The sequence below is a fragment of the Sardina pilchardus genome, chromosome 1 (genome assembly GCF_963854185.1).
Source record: "Sardina pilchardus chromosome 1, fSarPil1.1, whole genome shotgun sequence".
In the NCBI taxonomy this organism is placed as follows: Eukaryota; Metazoa; Chordata; class Actinopteri; order Clupeiformes; family Clupeidae; genus Sardina; species Sardina pilchardus.
The window spans coordinates 48,595,381-48,615,380 of record NC_084994.1 but is presented as its reverse complement, the minus strand read 5'-3'; the positions used below and the strand labels follow the sequence as shown (position 1 = coordinate 48,615,380).

The following is a 20,000-nucleotide window of genomic DNA, read 5'->3' as shown; positions in this document are numbered from 1 at the left end:
TCACAAAGCATTTTTTGATATATGTATTGTATGTACAGTACAGTATGTAATGAAATAATTAAATTATAGAATATTTCATGTTATCATCAAATGTATGTTGACAGGGCTTCTAGCTCACCATCACATTTGTGTACCCGTAGTGTGGATTTTCCACAGGGCTTCCTGTTAATTGACGTGCTTTTCCCCTGTTTTGTTTACAGACGGCAAGTCAGCATCACTCCCCAGCCTTCCACAGAAGAGCCGCAGCCTTGACGCGTAAGCCTCAGCACAGTCCCAATCACAACACACAGACATTTCTCATGAGTCCTCCTCAATGAACAGAATGTGTTCCTCTCATTCCAAAATAACAGAAGGGTGATTGAATATATACCCACTTTTATATATTTATATACCTGCCATTCAGACAGTTCCAGTCAGCCCGTGCCCTCTGTTACGTATCTCTGCACCCACTAATCCGACCAGTTGAATTTTGTAGAGCTCATGATAAGCACATACTTAGAGATTGTGGAAGCTGATCTGTGAAGCATGTGTTTGTTGTAGTCGTGTAGTGAAAGTGCTGTGCTGTTTCTGTTCCCTTGGCAGTGTGTCGCGGGCGTCTGCGCCTCCGTTCCTGATGCGCTCGCGGCCGCAGGCGGTGCGCATAACGGGCCGCCCGCTCACCCTCACCATCCAGGACGGCGCACTGCTCAGCCAGATCCAGGTCATCGGGGGCAACAAGACGGGCGTGTTCGTGCACCGGGTCAACGAGGGCTCGTCTGCCCGCACGGCCGGGGTCAGCCCCGGAGCCCAGATCCTAGAGGTGAGAGAGACCGCGGCACACCAGAGGAAACAGACACACCTTAGACACACAAGCTGAAAACTGGTCCCAGACCAGTCTCTTTGTTAGTAGAATGTTTCACTTCCAAAACGAGCCTTGTTTTTTTTCTTTTTCTTGTGTGTGTAATTCAGTTGGAGTGGGGATTTGTACATATCCCTAAAGGGGCGTTGTTACCGTGTCGTGTGTAACTGTGAATTCCTAGCCAGGGAATTTTTTATCCTCTGTGTAGATAAAGGGAAGGGAAGTGTGAAGCGTGTCCCAGACCGCCAGCGCGTGTGTGTGTGTGTGTGTGTGTCAGGTGGGGAATATCCCTCTTTACATCATCTCCGTGTGCTCCCCCAGGCTGCCGTGTTGTTCCTCTCACTTCCCATTTGCTGAGGACGTTAAAGTCCTTCCTAAACACGGCAGATCCTTTCAGGTGTTTTGAATAAAGAAATGCCCCAGGCGGCGCAGAGGGAAGAATAAAAGCCCCCCTCTGGGGCAGCTACTGAGGAGAAGGATCCTCTGTTCTATTCCCAGCTCCCATACGTCTGCTCCCTCTGTGTGTCTGTGGAGCAATAGCATAGTCACATGATGCCTGTAGGTGCCTGTGTGCATAACGCATGCGACAGATGGACTTATAAACCTTGCATTGTCCTCATAGTAAATCTACAAGGAGAGACAGTCCCTGCTTTCTGTATTGACTTTCATGTCTATTGCACCTTAGTGTATTTATTAAGCTTTTATATATACAGTGTATATATATATATCAACAACCTACATCTGAGATGATATTTATTATTTGTATTATATAGATAGATATATTATAAGTGTGATGCGATGCATATTATTTGAAGACTCACATATGTGTTACTCATACAGTACTTATGTGTGTGTGTGTGTGTGTGTGTGTGTGTGTGTGCGCACGTGTGCATCAGGTGAAGTACGAGGAGGAGAGGCAGTCGTTGCGGATGGTTCTGGAGGACTCCACCCAGGAGGAGGCGCTGTGGGCTCTGAGGCAGGTGCAGGGGCCCTGCCAGCTCTCACTCAGGCCCAACCAGGACGGTGAGTGAGTCGGAGCTCGCACACAACTGACCTGAGGTCAGATGGCCACACAGATGTAAACAGGCAGAAATGCCGTCACGGACGGTAGAGCTGACACTGGATGTAGCTGATAAATGGTGACTTGTGAAAGTCGACACCGTAAGAGCAGCACAACCTTTCAGGGAGTCGACCTTTCAATCCTCTTGTACACGCCAGGCCTCCTCCATCCCACACAAGCAGTCACCTGATCTAGCTCAGAATGGAGTCTGGTGAAAGAGCTGCAATTATCTCTGTTTACAGTAATTGACATTTTAATTGCACTTCTCAGTGACAATGATCGCACATTCCATTTAGCAGGCTTAAATGGCGGTTGTTATTCGCTAAATGTGATGAAAGGTCTCAGTTGAAGTGTGGAATTATTGCTTTAACCTCCTAAGGCCCAAGCTGTTTTTTTACATGCAATTTTTATTTCACTATGCTTTTTGGGCTTATTTGAACCTAATTAGAATAAAAACTAAGCATCATCTTTTGATATGATGTACTTTTAGAGAAAAATGATGTCCACATATGTGGACGCTGGGTCCGAACTTCCATAAAACACAAGCATGTAATAGAATGAAAAACTCTTTTTTTTCACATTGAACCCAGCAGATCTTCCCTGACTGCTTTTGCATGAATCAATGTGCATGAACACATGCACAATTTTTTTTTTTAACATGTTTTGAATAATTGGGGGGGGGGGGGGGGGCTCAGTGTGCTGTGTGTGGGGCAGTGGCATACTGATGATCCAGAGGGTGGTGGGCAGTGTGTTGTATGTATGTGGCTAATAAGACGCTGGTAGGGGCAGTGTGTGTGTGTGTGTGGGGGGGGGGGGGGGGGGGGGTTGGCCAGTGTGCTGTGTATGTGGGGCAGTGTCAGATTATCCGGAGGGTGGTGGGCAGTGTGTTGTATGCATGTGGCTAATAAGGCACTGGTAAGGGGCAGTGTGTGTGTGTGTGATGGGGGGGTTGGCCAGGGGCAGGAGCAAGTGCAAAAAGCATTTGGGGGGTGGGGGTGGTAAGAGTAAGCTGCAGGGGGTGAATGATGTATGTGTGTGGGGGGGGGACACCAAGGGACAGAAGAAATCTTGGGCAGATCCACGGCTCAAGGGGCCAACCCAACTACCTGGGGTCGAGCTAGTAGAGGGAGCCTGTAAGTGTGTGTGTTGGTGGGGGGGGGGGAGTGGGGGGACAGTGTCATGTGTGTGTGGGGCAGTGGCATACTGATGATCCAGAGGGTGGTGGGCAGTGTGTTGTATGTATGTGGCTAATAAGACGCTGGTAAGGGGCAGTGTGTGTGTGTGTGTGTGATGGGGGGTTGGCCAGGGGCAAGTGCAAAAAGCATTTGGGCGGGGGGAGGGGGTGGTGGTAAGAGTAAGCTGCAGGGGGTGAATGATGTATGTGTGTGGGGGGGGGGAGCACCCAGGGACAGAAGAAATCTTGGGCAGATCCACGGCTCAAGGGGCCAACCCAACTACCTGGGGTCGAGCTAGTAGAGGGAGCCTGTAAGTGTGTGTGTTGGTGGGGGGGAGGGGGAGTGGGGGGGCAGTGTCATGTGTGTGTGGGGCAGTGGCATACTGATGATCCAGAGGGTGGTGGGCAGTGTGTTGTATGTATGTGGCTAATAAGACGCTGGTAAGGGGCAGTGTGTGTGTGTGTGATGGGGGGGGTTGGCCAGTGTGCTGTGTATGTGGGGCAGTGGCAGATTATCCGGAGGGTGGTGGGCAGTGTGTTGTATGTATGTGGCTAATAAGGCACTGGTAAGGGGCAGTGTGTGTGTGTGTGTGTGTGTGTGTGTGTGATGGGGGGTTGGCCAGGGGCAGGGGCAAGTGCAAAAAGCATTTGGGGGGGGGGGGGGGAGTGTTAGCCAGTGTGCTGTGTATGTGGGGCAGTGTCATATGATGATACAGTGGTTTGGTGGGCTGTATGTTGTCTGTAAGCAGTGTGGCTTCCTATGATGCAGTGAAGTAGGGGGAGTTAGGTGAAGGTGGGGTAGGACGGCAGTCGTGTGTGTGTGTGTGTGTGTGTGTGTGTGTGTGTGAAAAGTTGAGAAGTATTGTAAGTGTAGTGGATTGCATGGAAAAGTGTGGTATATGTGAATTGCAATCAGGTGTGTTTGTGTGGGGTGGGGTGGGGTGGGGGGCAGTGTGCTGTGTGTGGGGGGCAGTGGCATACTGATGATCCAGAGGGTTTACCGACATTTTTAACCCAACTAATCTATGTATGTATATGTGTTTAGTTGTTGAATTGTTATTTATTACATTTAGACAATGTACAGCTTTTAGCTACACCAGAAAAACTTATTTTAAAATTTTTTTTCTAGGAACTTCAGTCCCTGCGTACACATACGTGTACGTCATGTTTAGCGACATGCTAAGTTCTTATTTTACAGTTTTTTTTCCGAATTTTTTTGTCATGACTAATGTTCAACGCTTCTTTAAATACCTAAATAAGAATAAGCTATAAAATAATACAGGATTTTTTACCTGGAAGATGTTTGTGTATGGAGCGGCCACTTGAATTTTCGCTTGTGTTTGCCGCCATTTTGTTTTTTTACCGTAGTATGTTAGACACTTCTGACATCACCAGATGGAAGCATAAGTGCCCCTGTACGTGTCCAAAGCATCCCCAATACAGTAGTGAGCACGATTGTGGACATTTGAGCTAAAATGTTCTGTCCACGTATGTTGCCGCTAAGCCCTAAGAGGTTAAGGGTTTGAGCTTAAGTCAGCAACAGGTCGAGGGCTGAATGTCTTTGTGAGGGTTTTTTACGTGGAGCCGGGAAGGTTACTTTCACTCAAGGGCGATTGGAACTGCCGATAAACGGAGCTGAACTGAACGTTCCAGCTCGATGAGCACTCTGGTGTCTGTGATGCCAGCTGCTGAGAGAGAGGCTGCCAGGGTGGTTTTCTTTGGGGTTTGCCTCTCGTGTCGTCTCTAGGTGTTTACAGTCATGCCCTGCCGTTCTAGTAACAAGCATGCGTGACTGCGCTGGGAAGATTCCAGCGTTATCTGTGAGGACATCAGAGCTGTTGACATCATGTCGCTCATGTCTCCGGGGCTGTTTCCTGTTTCTGTTGCCAGTGTACGAGAGCCTTCGGCAGCAGCTGGCGAAGGGCGAGGCCACCTCCGGGGACTCCTTCTACGTTCGGGTCAACATGTCCGTGCCGGCGGGCACCACCGCCGGCGGCCTGTCCATCAAGTGCAACGACATCCTGCACGTCACCAACACCTGCCACAGCACCGAGGGCACCTGGTGGGCCAGCCTGGTGCACCCATGCCAGCTGCAGGACCTGAAGAGTGGCAGCGTGCCCAACTACTACAGGTACTCGCACCTCAGAGTCGGACTACTACAGTACCAGCCTCACCTCAGAGTCACCTCAGAGTCCAACTACTACAGTACCAGCCTCACCTCAGAGTCACCTCAGAGTCCAACTACGACAGGTAGTCTCACCTCAGAGTCCAACTACGACAGTACAGGTAGCCTCACCTCAGAGTCACCTCAGAGTCCAACTACGACAGTACAGGTAGCCTCACCTCAGAGTCACCTCAGAGTCAAACTACTACAGTACAGGTACTCTCACCTCAGAGTCACCTCAGGGTTCAACTATGACAGGTAGTCTCACCTCAGAGTCCAACTACTACAGTACCAGCCTCACCTCAGAGTCACCTCAGAGTCCAACTACGACAGGTAGTCTCACCTCAGAGTCCAACTACTACAGTACCAGCCTCACCTCAGAGTCACCTCAGAGTCCAACTACGACAGGTAGTCTCACCTCAGGGTTCAACTACACTCTTAGAATTAAAGGTGCTTAAATGGTTCTTTACCTCTCTGGATGGCTCCATGGCGAGTCCAAACTCTGAACCACTCTGAACTCTGAACCAGTACATCAGGCAAACTGTTGCCTCGATGGTTCTTTGAAGCACTGAAAAAGGTTCTTCTATGGGGACGCTCTGAAGAACTGGTACTGGCCCCATTCTTTTTTAGAGTGTCCTACAGGTAGTCTCACCTCAGGGCCTCAGCCTTCAGCTGTACACAAGATAAGCGGCTCCATCCAAGCGTGCCTGAGTATTTTCTGAAGGTGAACTGGATCAACTGGTCTGATGGTGCATGGCTTTCTGTCTCCTGTGTTTACTTCCTTTTCAGGAATACTTGCATTGGCATTGTTGGCCAAGTCTGAGTGTGCAGACTTCATCAAGTCATCTTGTGAGACTGTGTAGAGTCCTGTACTGTGGTGAACTTTAAAAGTACACCAACTTACTGGACTTATTAATACAGTCAAATATCCACTGCGGTGTAGAGTCTAGATTTGTCAATTATATGTTGTAGTGTTATATGGATTAGAAAGCAGAGTGTGCTCAAGGGCAAATGATTTTCCTGGAGGAGATCTGTATGATTTATCAGAGTGTGGGTAATTTTGTGGTACAGTAATTTCATTTGGTGTGTCCTTCAGGGCTCAGCGTTTGCTGATTCATTCGATAGAAGACATGACCTTCCAGCATCGAGCTCACAAAAAGGTAAGATTGTATCGGCTGAATCTTGATTTAGGTCCAAGTCACGACTGTCTGTTTCGGAGTCAGGGTGCTCTCATATGAGGAAGTCTTTATCAGGTGCCCAGGTACACTGACTGGTAGACATTAAGGCTTTATGTAGAACGGCACAGTAGCTGTGTCTCTCTTTGTTCTGTCAATCAGCTGGTAGGGAATCACTGTGTACAGAGTGACGTCCAGTAGCCTAGTTGGACAGCAGCCAGACAGACACAGCAAGACATTTCTTTGCATTTAGTCCTTTCAGTAAGGAAACAGGAGATTCCCCAGTTTGTTCATGAATGAAGGATGTAGGAGTCTAAATTGAAGTTAATGTTAGTTAATGATATAAAGGTTTGAGTTTGATCAAGATAACAGACTACAAAGGGAAGTTGTTGTGTTTGTCTCCAGTACTTCCGTCTGTCTTATCAGAGTCAGTCCTCACAAAGCTCCTCTGAATCTTAAAGGGTCAGTGGAAAGTTTCTCTTGACTTTAACATATGTTGAATATTAATTTAATCAGTGTAACATAATATGCATAACTCAAAAATAACAAAAATGTTTTGTTGTTTGTGATCTCATGGACTTTCTTTCTTAGCAGTTGCTTCTCAAGCTAAGGTGTATCTTAGTACACTTGGTGGCACAAAACACACACAAGCACACACGCTATGCTGTTATATTGCATACGATGTGCTATTCCCTTTCAATTTTACTCTCCTTGGCTGTACAGAGTAGCTTTTCTGAGTTCTCTAGTGTGCCAGTTTGACTCCCGGCCATCATCTCTCGGCTATGGAGATCGTTTCTTCGAAATAAAGCTGACCTCATCTCTCTGTCCAGGTGGAGCGCGTTCAGGGGAAGCAGAAGGCCGTGCGGATCGTCAGCACCGGCCGGCAACCGCGCAACCCGCTCTGGGTCAGCGTCAAGAAGGACAGTGAGTCACACCGCCATGACAGACAACCGTTTCTGGGGAATTACAGCTGGCACTGCCAGGATATGAAGTCTGGGATTTTAAAGTTCAAGTCTGTTGAGTCATTGTGCCCACACTGAACAGAATGACTCAGCGTAATTTGCGGCTAACTGCAGGCTGTCAGTGTCAGGGTGTGTGACGCAGGTTTCGAGTCAGAATTCTGCAGAAAGAGTCATTAAAGCAGAAGTGCTGAAGTGTCTCTGTTGTAATGCTCTTCTCCCCCAGGTGGTGGCAGCACCCCCAGGAGCTGTGTCACCCTCATGCCGTACACGCTGGTCACACCCCACTACCCACCCGTCTGCCGCCCGGTCCTCCTCCTTCCCACAGTCCTCGGCCGGGTGCTCCACAAGAGGCTGGCCGAGATGGAGGGCTACCAGCTCTGTGAACCTGGTGTGTGGCCAAGTAACATTACACAGTATTATAGAACAACAACACACTGGACTCAGGGAGTGTTTTTTCAGTTGCTGGCAAGGCAACAAGCATTTGGAGTTTGTACCAAATGTACCATTTATTCAGTACATTCCCATAAAAGCATCACTTATCACCTGCATTACAGTCAAGTAATGTCTTTCCCTGAAGCTCGGTGCATATTTTGTATATTTATGATGTGGTTTTATTACAGGAACACGCCCCTTACTGATTACAGACTGTATTATGCTAGTCATGTTTCTTCATTTAGAGCTGAATGTGCATGTAACAGTTGATTTATGATGCTTTGTGCAGTTCTGAATAAACCCTTTCAGTGGAAAGGTCTAGTGTACAGTATCGACCACAGAGTCCAGTGTAGATTATTGACTAAATGACCCCTCATCCCTCCACCTGTCAGAAACGCTGAGTGCGAGTGAGCATGCGGTGCGGGTGCAGAAAGGGGAGGTTCTGGAGGAGTGTGGAGACCCCAACACCCACCACTGCTACACCCTGCAGGGGGTGGAGAAGATCATGAAGAGGGTGAGTGGATCAGCACCAGCAGAGAGCACATCAGAACACTCTCTTACACCATCAGCACACTCTCTTACACCATCAGAACACATTTACAGCAGAGAGCACATCAAAACATACACACAGACTACAGTCTTTCAAATAGGAATCAGAAAATGACTGATACAAATCAGCGTTGTCAATGAGTTCACTTACTGTAACACGGCCAATGGAGGCCTTGATGTAGGCAGGATGATGCAGCCCATTTCAACTCTGCGTTGTGATTGGCTGCTGTAGGGGACCCACTGCGTCCTGCCGCTGGGGCTGGACTGTGTGCGGCGTCTCCACCGGGCGGAGATCTTCCCCATCATCATCTTCATGGCCGCCACCAAGTGCAGCACCTCCCGACTCAAGTACTGACGCTCAGCAGCTCTTCTGCTCTACTGTGTCTCTCATCTGCTGCCATGTTCCTACACTTCAACACCCATGTTGATATTCATCAATAGGCATCCATAACCCCCCACATTTTTCTCTTTTTCTCTCCCAATCTCTCTCTCTCTCTCCCTCTCTCTCTCCTCCTCTCTCTCTCTCTCTCTCCCTCTCTCTCCCTCCCTCTCTCTCTCTCTCTCTCTCTCCCTCCCTCTCTCCCTCCCTGTCTCTCTCTCTCCCTCCCTCTCCCTCTCTATCTCCCTCCCCCTCTCCCTCTATCTCTCTCTCTCTCTCTCTCTCTCTCCCTCTGTCCACCTCTCCCTCCACAGACATCGTCTGCGGCAGCACAGTGTGTCGGAGGCGCAGCTGCTGGACAGTTCGCGTGCGGAGGAGCCGCTGCTGGACAAGCTGCCGTGTCTGTACCGCACGCTGCAGCCCGAGTGCTGGAGGGAGGCGGCGCTGCTGGAGCTCATCCAGGCCGCCGTGGTGGAGGAGCAGCAGAAGGTCGTCTGGGTCGAGCCTGACCTCTGGTGACCCCTGGTGACCCCTGGGGACCCCTGGTGACCCGGTCAGACGCCAGGAGCTGAGAGGACATCCCCGGTCATCCACTGGTGCTGTTGATCTGTTACCTACATATGCTCACCCCATAACAACAACAACAACAACAACAACAAAAGCAGCAATAATAATGATGTTATTATTAAGAATGATAATAGTTATAATGATAATAATAGTATTAATAATAATATTTATAATGATGATATTTATAATAATCAGGTCACACAAAGTGCTTTGCAAAGCACAAGTCATACTGATAAAATAAAACGGAGGCACTAAGGCAACATTTAGTAGACTTAAGTGCCAGCCTCATAGTGTAATAGGTCATAGGATATAGTTTTAGTGTTTAAGGATGATTAATTATAGAATGTTACATTCTTTTTAATATGTCATTAACATGTTTTGTAAACATTTTGTCTGTTGTGGATGTAACTAGTCAGGTAGCATGATAGGGACACTACGGACAAAAGCGGGTCCTTAGGAGTCCTAATTAGGTGCCAGGGGGCTTTAGTGTGCCCATATTAGGCTAGATTTTGTAGCCGTTAAGTGCAGTGGCACCTATCTCAGTTTGAATCTTCAGGATCCAATGAGGCACTGAATAAATATGGTGCCTTTCTCCAGCATGTCCCCAAAAACTAAGTTACTAAGCTACCTGACTGGACAACACATGAGACTTTTCAGCAGGTCTGAGCACAGTGCTCGCAAGGTTTTATGCTATGGCATAATCTACTCCTAATTACTATAGCAGCCTATTCATCTTGCACAACCTTACCTTTAAAGGGCATTGCCTTTCAGGGAAACCGCTACACTTATCGCTACACTTATTGTAGATGATGGTGCTTTTACCTCACAAGAAACAGATGGGCTGTTTTGGAAGAGGGAGAGAGTAGCCTATAGTTCTTCTCGACCACAGATTGTATATGGTGTGTATATATACATGTATATAGATATGTATATTGTAAATGGTATGTATATATTATGTCTATTGTATGCTGTCCATGGGCTGAGTGCTCTGCAGTCATTCTCAGAGTGTGCTCAGGCTTGTGGGATGAAAGATGCAGGTGTCACTGACAGCCATGTGTGGAATGCAGACGTACTGGAGTGCATGTCTGTGTTGTATCTGAAGTATCACTCTCTCTTACTAGCTGATCAGCATTCTCTTCCTCTCTCTCTCTCTCTCTCTCTCTCTCTCTCTATCTTTTTCCACTATGTCATCACTGTGTTTTCTCCAGCTGGTTTGCTCCTGTTATTAACCAGCTCTGAGACCAGATTGTGAGATAAAAAAAAAGGTTGTCTCTTTATATGATGAATGAATTGTGTTGGTATGACACATTGGTTTGTGACTTGAGTTGGTTCTAACAGATGCCTGGAAGGTGTAAATTCACACAGTGCAGTGTTTGACATGTGGCGATTGGAAGAAAAGACTTTATTGTGGTCCTTTTCCTCCACTGATAGACGGTAACAGATGAGGCCCAGTGGCTGTGTGAGATTGCTGTGCTATGGTGGGTAGGCGGTGCAGTGTGTGCTGAGGTTGAGACTGAGTGTGTTGGTAAGGGATGTGCAGACGATATCTCTTGTAAACTTCTATATTTAACATTTAAATGCTGGGCCACTCGGACCAGAGTACTGCCTGAAACAGGGTGTGTTTCATCTTGAGCCACCAATAAATGGCTTTATTTCTTTCAGCTGTTAACTATTGTCAATACGGTATGGCAACATTTTATGTGAGATTTTTTTGTATGTTTCCACATTGTTTTAAGAAGATGTTTATTTAATGTTTTGTATTTTTAGCGTTTAAAAGAAACCAACCCTAAACTACACCATCAGAATGTAAAATGGCAAATGAATGCAATGATTTAATCCTGTTATGCATGTTCTAACAATAAATAAAAGTGCAGCTTTATCACAAAGACACTAGTGTGATGTTAATGAGAAAACTGGTAAACATAATTATCCTAATCCTATTAGAATCCTGCAAGTGACCTGAGAGTCCACACACTAAAAAGCAGGAAAATGCACATCCATTAAGATACCCTAGTTTGTGGTTGTCATAACAGTTGGATAAAAAAAGAATACAAAAATAATTTGGAAATGTATCTTAATGCCTTGATTTAAAGGTTTTTTTGCCATGGTTTTATTTCAGTTAGTCCTTAAAGGTTTGATTTTTCCTCATTTTTTAATTAAGTCATTAAGATCAATTTCCAAAAGATGATTTGTATTCCTCTTTTTAGTCAACTTTAGCATGCGTATGTACAAGGTATATACACTTCTGAGCACAACTGTAGTTATTTTGTAAATGCATAGCAGCATCTGGAAATCTTATGGTCCTGCCCTTAAGCTTGTTTACATTTCAAACCGTCATGTTCAGTAGATTCTGTCAAATAGATGGGCGTGTGATGCTTGCAGAAGTTTCCATTCACATTGTCATGCAGTGATTCACTGGTGTGACAGTACAGCTAGACGTTAGGATTTGTCCCCCTACAGTATGTGAAGCTGCTCTTCAGCATTCCCTGCAAGGACACCGAGGGGGATTTCCATACCGCTTATGTTTTTTTCACCAGACATCGTATCCTGTCAAGTGGCATGTGTGCCTTGAGACTATAACCCTTAATTATGTGGCACATGTTCAGAAGAAACGGTGAAGGAAAATGTCAGAACTACTGAACACCAATCACCATGGAACAACAGAGTCATGAGTGTGTGTGTGTGTGTGTGTGTGTGTGTGTGTGTGTGTGTGTGTGTGTGTGTGTGTGTGTGTGTGTGTGTGTGTGTGTGTGTGTGTGTGTGTGTGTGTGTGTGTGTGTGTGTGTGTGTGTGTGTGTGTGTGATTATTTAAACAATGACAGGCTGAAAACACTGGAAACACTAGAGGCCATATTGAGACTAATGTGTCTTAGCCGGAGGCTCAGCAGCACTGATTCATAAGTGTCATGACAGGCTCTGGTATCTGACTTCTCAACACCTACAGTACTGTACAGTATTGTTGCACTATTGGAGAGATGAGGCGATGGCCCTCTGTTTCCAATGGGCTGGCCTTTAATTGCGTTTTGTTTTTACTAAATGGTACTTTTTAAACTGTATCTCCCATATTCTTGTTAGGGAAGCACATTCAACAGCTTCCTGACTGAACCTTGTGACCTACAGTATAGCCTACCTATTCTATTACATCCCCCCTTATAGATATATATTTTTGACTGACTGGCATGCAAGGTTGAAATGCAAATGTCAAAAGATAGTCAATAGATTGCTTCTGCTTTGTGGGGAGAAAACATCAGTGTATCTGTGCTCGGCTCTGGATGTCTATTTCCATATTTAACAGTTCCATGGAAACTCCCTGATTTGAGTTGCAGACATTACAGTCCGCAATATTTCACTCTTTAATAGAGTCGTCCAAGATGTCTTATTGCAAACGCAGAAAGGATTTGGTCAGTTAGTTATGGATCTGTGCTTGGCAGATACAGCACTGAATATATATCTTCCTGAAAAAATAAACGTTCATGTCCATTTTTTTATCACGTCTTTGAAATACATGTTCCACCAGACGTAGAGGATAGGTGAAAAGGGAAGCTTCGGTTCCCACCGTGAGCTGAAAACCTATCTGGCTGAAGGAGCAGGACTGGAGTGGACGTGATGGGAGCAACATGTGTGCGGAGCTGCTGGAAGTCCAGGAAAAGCTGGACTCCTCAATCAGCTAAGGAGGACGGGTGCTGTAATACTGACAGACAATGAAGGCTGCGACTCAGGCTCAGCCAGGAACTGTATTTCAGTTTGTCAGCAGCTAGTTTACGGTGGAACACCACAAGCTCTGGATGGCTCATACTCTTCTCTCCTTCACAGCTGTTTTGTCTATCGACTCATGAGTTTCATTCACTTCAAAAAAACAATGCAATACTGCACCTTGTGATAGTTTTGTCTCAGTGACAGCTATTCAGCAAGTGTATCAACACTGCCGAGAAAATAACAGTTGACAGGTCAGCTGCAGTATGCATATGCATGACACTTTCAATGTAGTTCATAAAATACATTTGTGTCTGAGCCATTCACTAACATGGTTTCCCATGTTGCTTTCATAAGAGCCAATATTTTAGTCTGTTTTCCTTTTCTGTCACTACCTTTAATAAATGCTGCCACCCCCACACTAAGAATTAGCCTTGTCAATCCAGAGAAGATCTCTGGGTTGACATGGGTAATCACACAAATATTCTGTCCATAGTCTGAAAGAGAAGTTTTAAATTCAGGATAACAGAGGACTGGACAGAATGTTTTTATGCAATTTGTCTGATTGTTTTTGTGACAAGCTTTGTTTGTACAGAAATAGAGCCTGAAGAAACAAATGTTTCATCTGTCAGGGATGGTCTGCTATCATACCCTAATCATCCATGATGATGTGAAACCACCAATAATATTTATCATGCTGGTGTTATTTATTGTGGTTAAAATAACCGACAGGCAGCTCACAATAGAGCAACAGAGATGTTTGGTTGAAGCATATTTGAACAATTGGAAATGTTTCCAAACATGACCGCGTGTATTGACGCAAATGCCACTGTTATACATTCAGCCCATCTATGCTTCTGATTAAAAACATCAGCCTGAAACAACACACACAAAGCAGGCTGAAAAGAATGACAACCAAACGGAATCACCCATATGAAACCAAACGCCTTGTTTCTCAATCCTTCTTTTGTCTGATTCCACGGTGCCGGTGCCAACACCCTGCAACAGAATGAATCATTTTTCCCTTTGTCTCTTTTCTCTTCTGTACGCATGGCTCCTCTCTGTCATGGCTCCGTGGTGGTGGTGTTGGGGGTGAACCCAACAGCACCAGGGCTCTCCTGCCCACAGTTACATGGCTGTGTGCCGCTACAGCTCTTCTCTTCTCTTCTCTTCTCTTCTCTTCTCTGCTCTGCTCTGCTCTGCTCTGCTCTTCTCTTCTCTTCTCTTCTCTTCTCTCGCTGTTTTTTCCTTATCTCCGAGGAGCACGCTGATGTGCACAACTGTCCTTACACCTCCTGAAGACTGAAGGCTCTATTGTGGCGACTGTCTTGAGTCATTCCATGTATTCAATTCCATGTTCATTATTTTCAGATTTTTAACTGTGGATTTGTCAAATCAAATTTGCTGCTAAATCAGAAAGCTACATTTTGGACAGGTGTAGGCAACACAGCATGGTGTTATAATAATTGAATCCTAAATTCCACATAGTGCATGCCTTTGAGTGGCCTAGATTCTAACAAATACTGTCTCAAACCGCATACTGTACATCCGTCAGTACACTGCTTGGGTGCACTAGGGATGCAAATTCCGGGAATTTTCAAAGTAGAAAACTTTCCATGGGAATTAACGGGGGAATATACAGAGATTAATGGGAAATATACGGGACTAAGCGGGAATTAATGGGAATAAACTGGAATTTATGTGCATGGGTGGAGATAATTAGTGGGAAACTGGGTGAAGTTTGCAAACAGAGTTGTCCAGCTGTGGGCTTGTGGTCACTCTTGTACTCATTCAAGCGGTACAGTTAATAACCATATGGTCATATTGCTGGTCTGATTTAGCTGGACACTTTATAAATAACCATAATCTATGAGGTTTGGGGTGATATATTATCGTTATTTTTCTTGATTATTTTTCTGGGTTTTTGATTGGACATTCAATGTTCCAACCAATTGGACTTTATTGTTGAGTTGTCATGGTGTACATTTGGGCAGTTCAGTGGTTTCGCTGTTGCTAGGCAGAAGATGGGATTCCCGCTAGCTAACTTCATACTAAGCTAAGCGAAAATATGCACAAACTAATCATATTGTTTATTATAAAACAAAATGTTTATATTTATGTTTGTATATGAAGCAGTTGGTATTAATTACCCAAAACTCCCATTAATCCTCATAATTTCCTTTAATTCCATGAAGGTTTCCAACTTGGAATATGTCCAAAATTCCCCAGCTTAACTTCTTATGGAAATGTTTAGCCCATTTTCAACCCTGAGCACTTACTTGCGTTATGCCCACTTTTTAATGGTTATTATTGTCCCAATATCTGAACTGTATACTTAAAGTGTATTTAAAGTGTGCAAGTAGGCGGTTTGAGAGACAACCAAAGACTCTGTGACATTTACTTTGGGGTTATATTGTGCATAAATTACATTATATTTTTAATCACAGTGGGTGTTTCTCATCCATCAAAAATCTATTGTTCTCACCAGCCATTAGGTTTCAGGTAACCGTTGCAAAAAATAAAATAAAAAAAACAATAAAAAATAATAATGCCTCAATTGATGTTTTCAGGCTACTAAAAACAATCACTGGCTCAGTGGGAATTCACATGTGTGCATAACACAGGTCTTTGTCTCAGTGGAGCCAGGGCCATCATTATCCCCTCTAACTGCCTACTCTTTCTTCTGCCTCTCTTTTCATATAGTCCTCATCAGCTCAGCTCCAGCTGTTCAGAGCCTCTCCTCTCTTGTTTGGCTGCCAAATGAGCTCAGGGACATGAATCTCAATGCTGTGTGTTTTGTGTAGGTGGATATGGCTGCACTGCTGTGAAACGCTACTGGGAATCTTCTGTGATGGACAATAACGAAGGCAACAGCTGGATGCTTGAATGCATTTTGCTGTGTTGCGCCTATTCAAATCAAATGTTTTACTCACTCTATGCTTTGTCCTTGAAGCATGTGTTAAAATATTTCACAATAAAGCAATAGATGTTGATTCAAAATACAGTAATAATCCTTTCAGTTAAACAAATCTATTGCCAGACAATCAGTGTACTGTGGTTTACTGATATTGTTAGCAAGTATATATTTTGAACATATTTTTGCTTGCCTTGTTTTATTTTGCAACTCAATAATGTGTAACTTACAGATTTACATAAAACCATTGCCTAAATTGTCATACTGTAAATACGCCTGAAATATTTATAAATAAAAATGTCACTTTGAGTCAAGTTCAAGGTTGAAAGAATGACACAACGAGCACATGGTATTCTATCAACTGGTTTCCTTCAAGTCCAGAGAAAAGCACCCAGATTTATCTTTTAATTTTTTGTGTCAGTTGACTCTTTTTACATCCATATCAAACGACAGACTGATAAAAGCAAGAGCTTACATAGAATCCCCGAGGACTGGCTGGACAGTTCTTGTTGCACAGTCTGCCTCCCTGCAAGTCTCTTCTCTAAACACACCTGACAGCGATTTGCTTTGAAGGGGCCGGATTAATTAACAACACCTGTGGAAAGGAGAGACTGTTCAAAGAGATAATTGCGCAACCAGTCCGACCCCAGCAGTTATTACAGTTATCCCAAATGGGCTCAGAGCTATTAGAACTGCAGAATGTTAACGACATTCCCCCGATTATGGATAAAGGACAGCAGTTTCCCATGTTCTGCCATTTTGAGCATTTAGTTCCATTCAAATGAAAGGTTGCGATGCTGTGGGCGTTCGTGCCCATAGCCCATCTATGGAAGATCATCTTTTTTTTCTTAGTGTGTCAAACAAGTTTCAGGTTTTAGCACTGGAGAAGAGTCTCAAGAAAGAGAATTAAGAGAATGTCTGGCTACTCCCTATTGAATAATCTCTTCTGTCCAATACGCCTGAAAACTGATTAGATAACAGCAAGTTTCATCATCCATTGCCCTGAATAAATCACACCTCAGACGATATTGTCCTCCCACTGTAAACACTAGAAAGAGATAAAGCAGGACTCGATCCCACAGGTTCCACAGCAATGTGCCCACCACTTCTGCATAAAGATAAATATATATATAAAAAATATAAGTCATGTAGGAATGTTGGTTAATGATTTAAATGTAGCCTAAGGTTTAGATATCTGTAAACAGGGCAGGATCAATAAGACGTTTACTGGACGACATACCAGAGGTGACCTTTGAAAGAGCTCTTTATCAGTTGAGGAGGGAATACTGCGCTCTCGCGCGCCACTTCTTTGCACAGCCCCACGAGGGAGCCAGAGAGCAGAGCAAACGAGCCAGAGGGAGTGGTTGAGGAGAAGAGAAAAAATGGTGGGCGAACGAGAGAAAAAAAGAGAAAGAGGAATGGATGTGTAGGGGGGACATATCGCTGGCCGGCAGCGGACCCTCACAGCACCTCTAGCCTCTGTGTTCATGCACTATTAATGCTGCGGGCCTTGGCAGCAAGCCAGCGGCGTCCGTCGACTCGTCTTATCGGCTGGCAAGCTAACACAAGCACCAATCAATGCTCAGGCTTTGCTGCTGCGCTCGCCGGCTATTGACTTGGTCATTTTTGAACAGTTCTATGGAATCAATTTCCTCTCCCGAGCACATTTTTGGCTCCACCAGGGTCCAGTATCCCCTCCAGTTGCCAGGAAACCAGTCCAGTGATTTGTGTGTTTGTCAGAGTCCATTAAAGCCAGTGACATGCCTCAGCTAAGGGAGCAGCCAAGTGCCTGCTATTGAGAAGAGGGGAAACGAGTGGGGGCTGGCAAAAATGTGAAGTAGGGCTCTCTGACTACAAAATTCTGCCAGCACATAGGCTACGCGCGCGCGCGCGCGCGCGCACTCACACACACACACACACACACACACACACACACACACACATGCTCTGCTCAAATATAACCCTTCGTTAAACACATAGAGCCTGCAGTAGGCTAGGCGCACTCAAAACCCTGAATTAAATTAAACATAAGTGCTCATATTACATTCATCTCTTTTGAAGTCTTTTTTTTTGTACCTAAACTTTGGCTAGATTCGTAGGGTAGCCTACACAATGAGCAGAATATCTCCATAAACTCATGCTATGCTAATTGCTGACACATTCTCTCTCACTCTTGTTTCCCTCTCTCTTTCACTCTCGTTCTCTTTCTGTCTTTCTTCTCTCCATTCTCTCCATGGGGAACGCTTAACGCGCTTTGATTTTTTCCCCCTGCTCCTCTGGCCATCGAGCGGGGCTGCTGGTTGTTTGACCTTTTTGCCTTCGGCAGGGATGCTTCATTATTAAAGGAGACATGGCTGTGTTTCTGCTCTCCATTTGGCCTCTCTCCCTCCCTCTCTCCCTCTCCCTCTCCCTCTCTCCCCTCTCCCTCTCCCTCTCCCTCTCTCTCTCTCTCTCTCTCTCTCTCTCTCTCTCTCTCTCTCTCTCTCTCTCTCTCTCTCTCTCTCTCACTTTCTCTCTCTCACTCTCACCAGCCGTTCCCACCACACAACATGTGAACAGCATAATGAGCCATTAGCCCTTTTGCTTGTCTGGGTTTTCTATTTCCCCCCACCTGACTTTGATCTTCCTCTAGGACCTGTTCTCTCTCTCCTGGTGTGGCCTGGACGCTAGTCCCCCTGGGCCGGGGCCCGCTCAGTCTAATTCTGGCCCAGTGCTTCCCCAGACTCCCGACCCACCGACCGCCTCCGCGCTGCCGCTGAGCCTCCTGTTGCTCCGCAGCTTACTGCGCGCCTCTCAACATTGAGCTGATACACATTCCTCAAACGTTCCACAAACGACCGCGGGCCAGGCCCTAATGCAGGCAAATGAGAGTTTCATTTCCAACCTTTACCCCACACACACTTCACTCTTCCCCTCCGCTCCTCTCTTCTCCTCCACTCCTCTTTTCCACTCATCTGAATCTTTCCATTCATCCCTTTTGTTTCCTTTCCTCTTGTTTTCCATGTTCCAGCTCTTGTTAAGGTTACTCTTTCACCCTCTCCTCCACTTTCCACTCATCTCTACTCTTCTCATCCTTTCTCTCCTCCCCCAACTTCACTTGTTCACTCGCTCTTGGCTCTCCTCTCCTCCTTTTACCAATTCCCCTCTTCTCCTCTCTTCTCTAATGTTCTCTCCTCTCCTCCTTTCATTGTCTGTCTTGCTCTCTTCCCTCCTTTCACTGTCTGTTTTCCTGTCTTCCCTCCTTTCCCCCAGTACAGTATGTCTTCCTGTCTTCCTCTCCTCTCCTCCTTTCTGTCCGTCTTGCTCTCTTCCCTCCTTTCCCCCAGTATGTCTTCCTCTCTCCTCTGCATCTGAGCGGCTCACTCTCACTTCTCGTTAGCGTTAGCCAGACCAGTGGCACGCTGAACTGCGGGTGACCCAGCATGGTGTGACACACGTGACAGACAAGTGTTAACCCCTTGCTCACACCCCCCCTCACACTTACACACACACACACACACACACACAGACGCGCGCGCACATACACACGCACGCACACACATACGCACGCACGCACGGACACACACACACACACACACACACACACGCCCGCTAGACTTCTCAACGCCTGACTCTGGCTGTACAGGAATGATCATGTATGATAAAAAAATTCATCGCAAAAAATCAACACTTCCACACGTGAAGACATGAGGGGCTGATGCAGGGCATGTCTGTTCACAGCTGTGACAGTTATTTCCCAGCCTGGTCTGGGCTGCTAATTTCTCTGGTAATGAAGGATGTAACATTAGAATGACACATTAAGTTTCAATCTGAATTACCAGAAGTGTCAGGAATGTTCTGTATACTACCTAAGTGATTTCTTAAAATAATAGTAAAAGAAATGATTCAACTGAGAACTCAAAAGGGATTATTCAGTGCTGGCTATTTTATTACATTGCATGAAGCAAAATTCCCCTCTTGCATGTCATGGTGTTTTCCGGTGCTGACCCTTACTGTGCTTTGACCTGCCCCATTTCTGTCTGTCTTTCTGTCTGTCTGTCTCTCCCTCTCTCTCTCTCTCTCTCTCTCTCTCTCTCTCTCTCTCTCTCTCTCT

General features: G+C 45.6%; 2 protein-coding genes across 3 annotated transcripts in view; one reads left to right on the top strand and one right to left on the bottom strand.

Moving 5' to 3' along the window:
• The window catches only part of card14 (caspase recruitment domain family, member 14), a 25,769-nt gene extending 14,593 nt beyond the window's left edge, over positions 1 to 11,176 (top strand). For both annotated transcript variants that reach the window (XM_062547526.1, XM_062547517.1), the window contains 10 exons: positions 201 to 255; positions 583 to 799; positions 1,735 to 1,861; positions 4,963 to 5,203; positions 6,333 to 6,396; positions 7,242 to 7,335; positions 7,597 to 7,761; positions 8,198 to 8,319; positions 8,587 to 8,702; positions 9,048 to 11,176. In XM_062547526.1, coding sequence (XP_062403510.1) covers positions 201 to 255; positions 583 to 799; positions 1,735 to 1,861; positions 4,963 to 5,203; positions 6,333 to 6,396; positions 7,242 to 7,335; positions 7,597 to 7,761; positions 8,198 to 8,319; positions 8,587 to 8,702; positions 9,048 to 9,252 — 1,406 coding nt within the window. In that variant the 3' untranslated portion in view covers positions 9,253 to 11,176. The remainder of the gene's footprint in view (positions 1 to 200; positions 256 to 582; positions 800 to 1,734; positions 1,862 to 4,962; positions 5,204 to 6,332; positions 6,397 to 7,241; positions 7,336 to 7,596; positions 7,762 to 8,197; positions 8,320 to 8,586; positions 8,703 to 9,047) is intronic.
• The window catches only part of LOC134094196 (peroxisomal sarcosine oxidase-like), a 284,404-nt gene that overhangs the window by 144,350 nt on the left and 120,054 nt on the right, over positions 1 to 20,000 (bottom strand). The window lies entirely within an intron of this gene.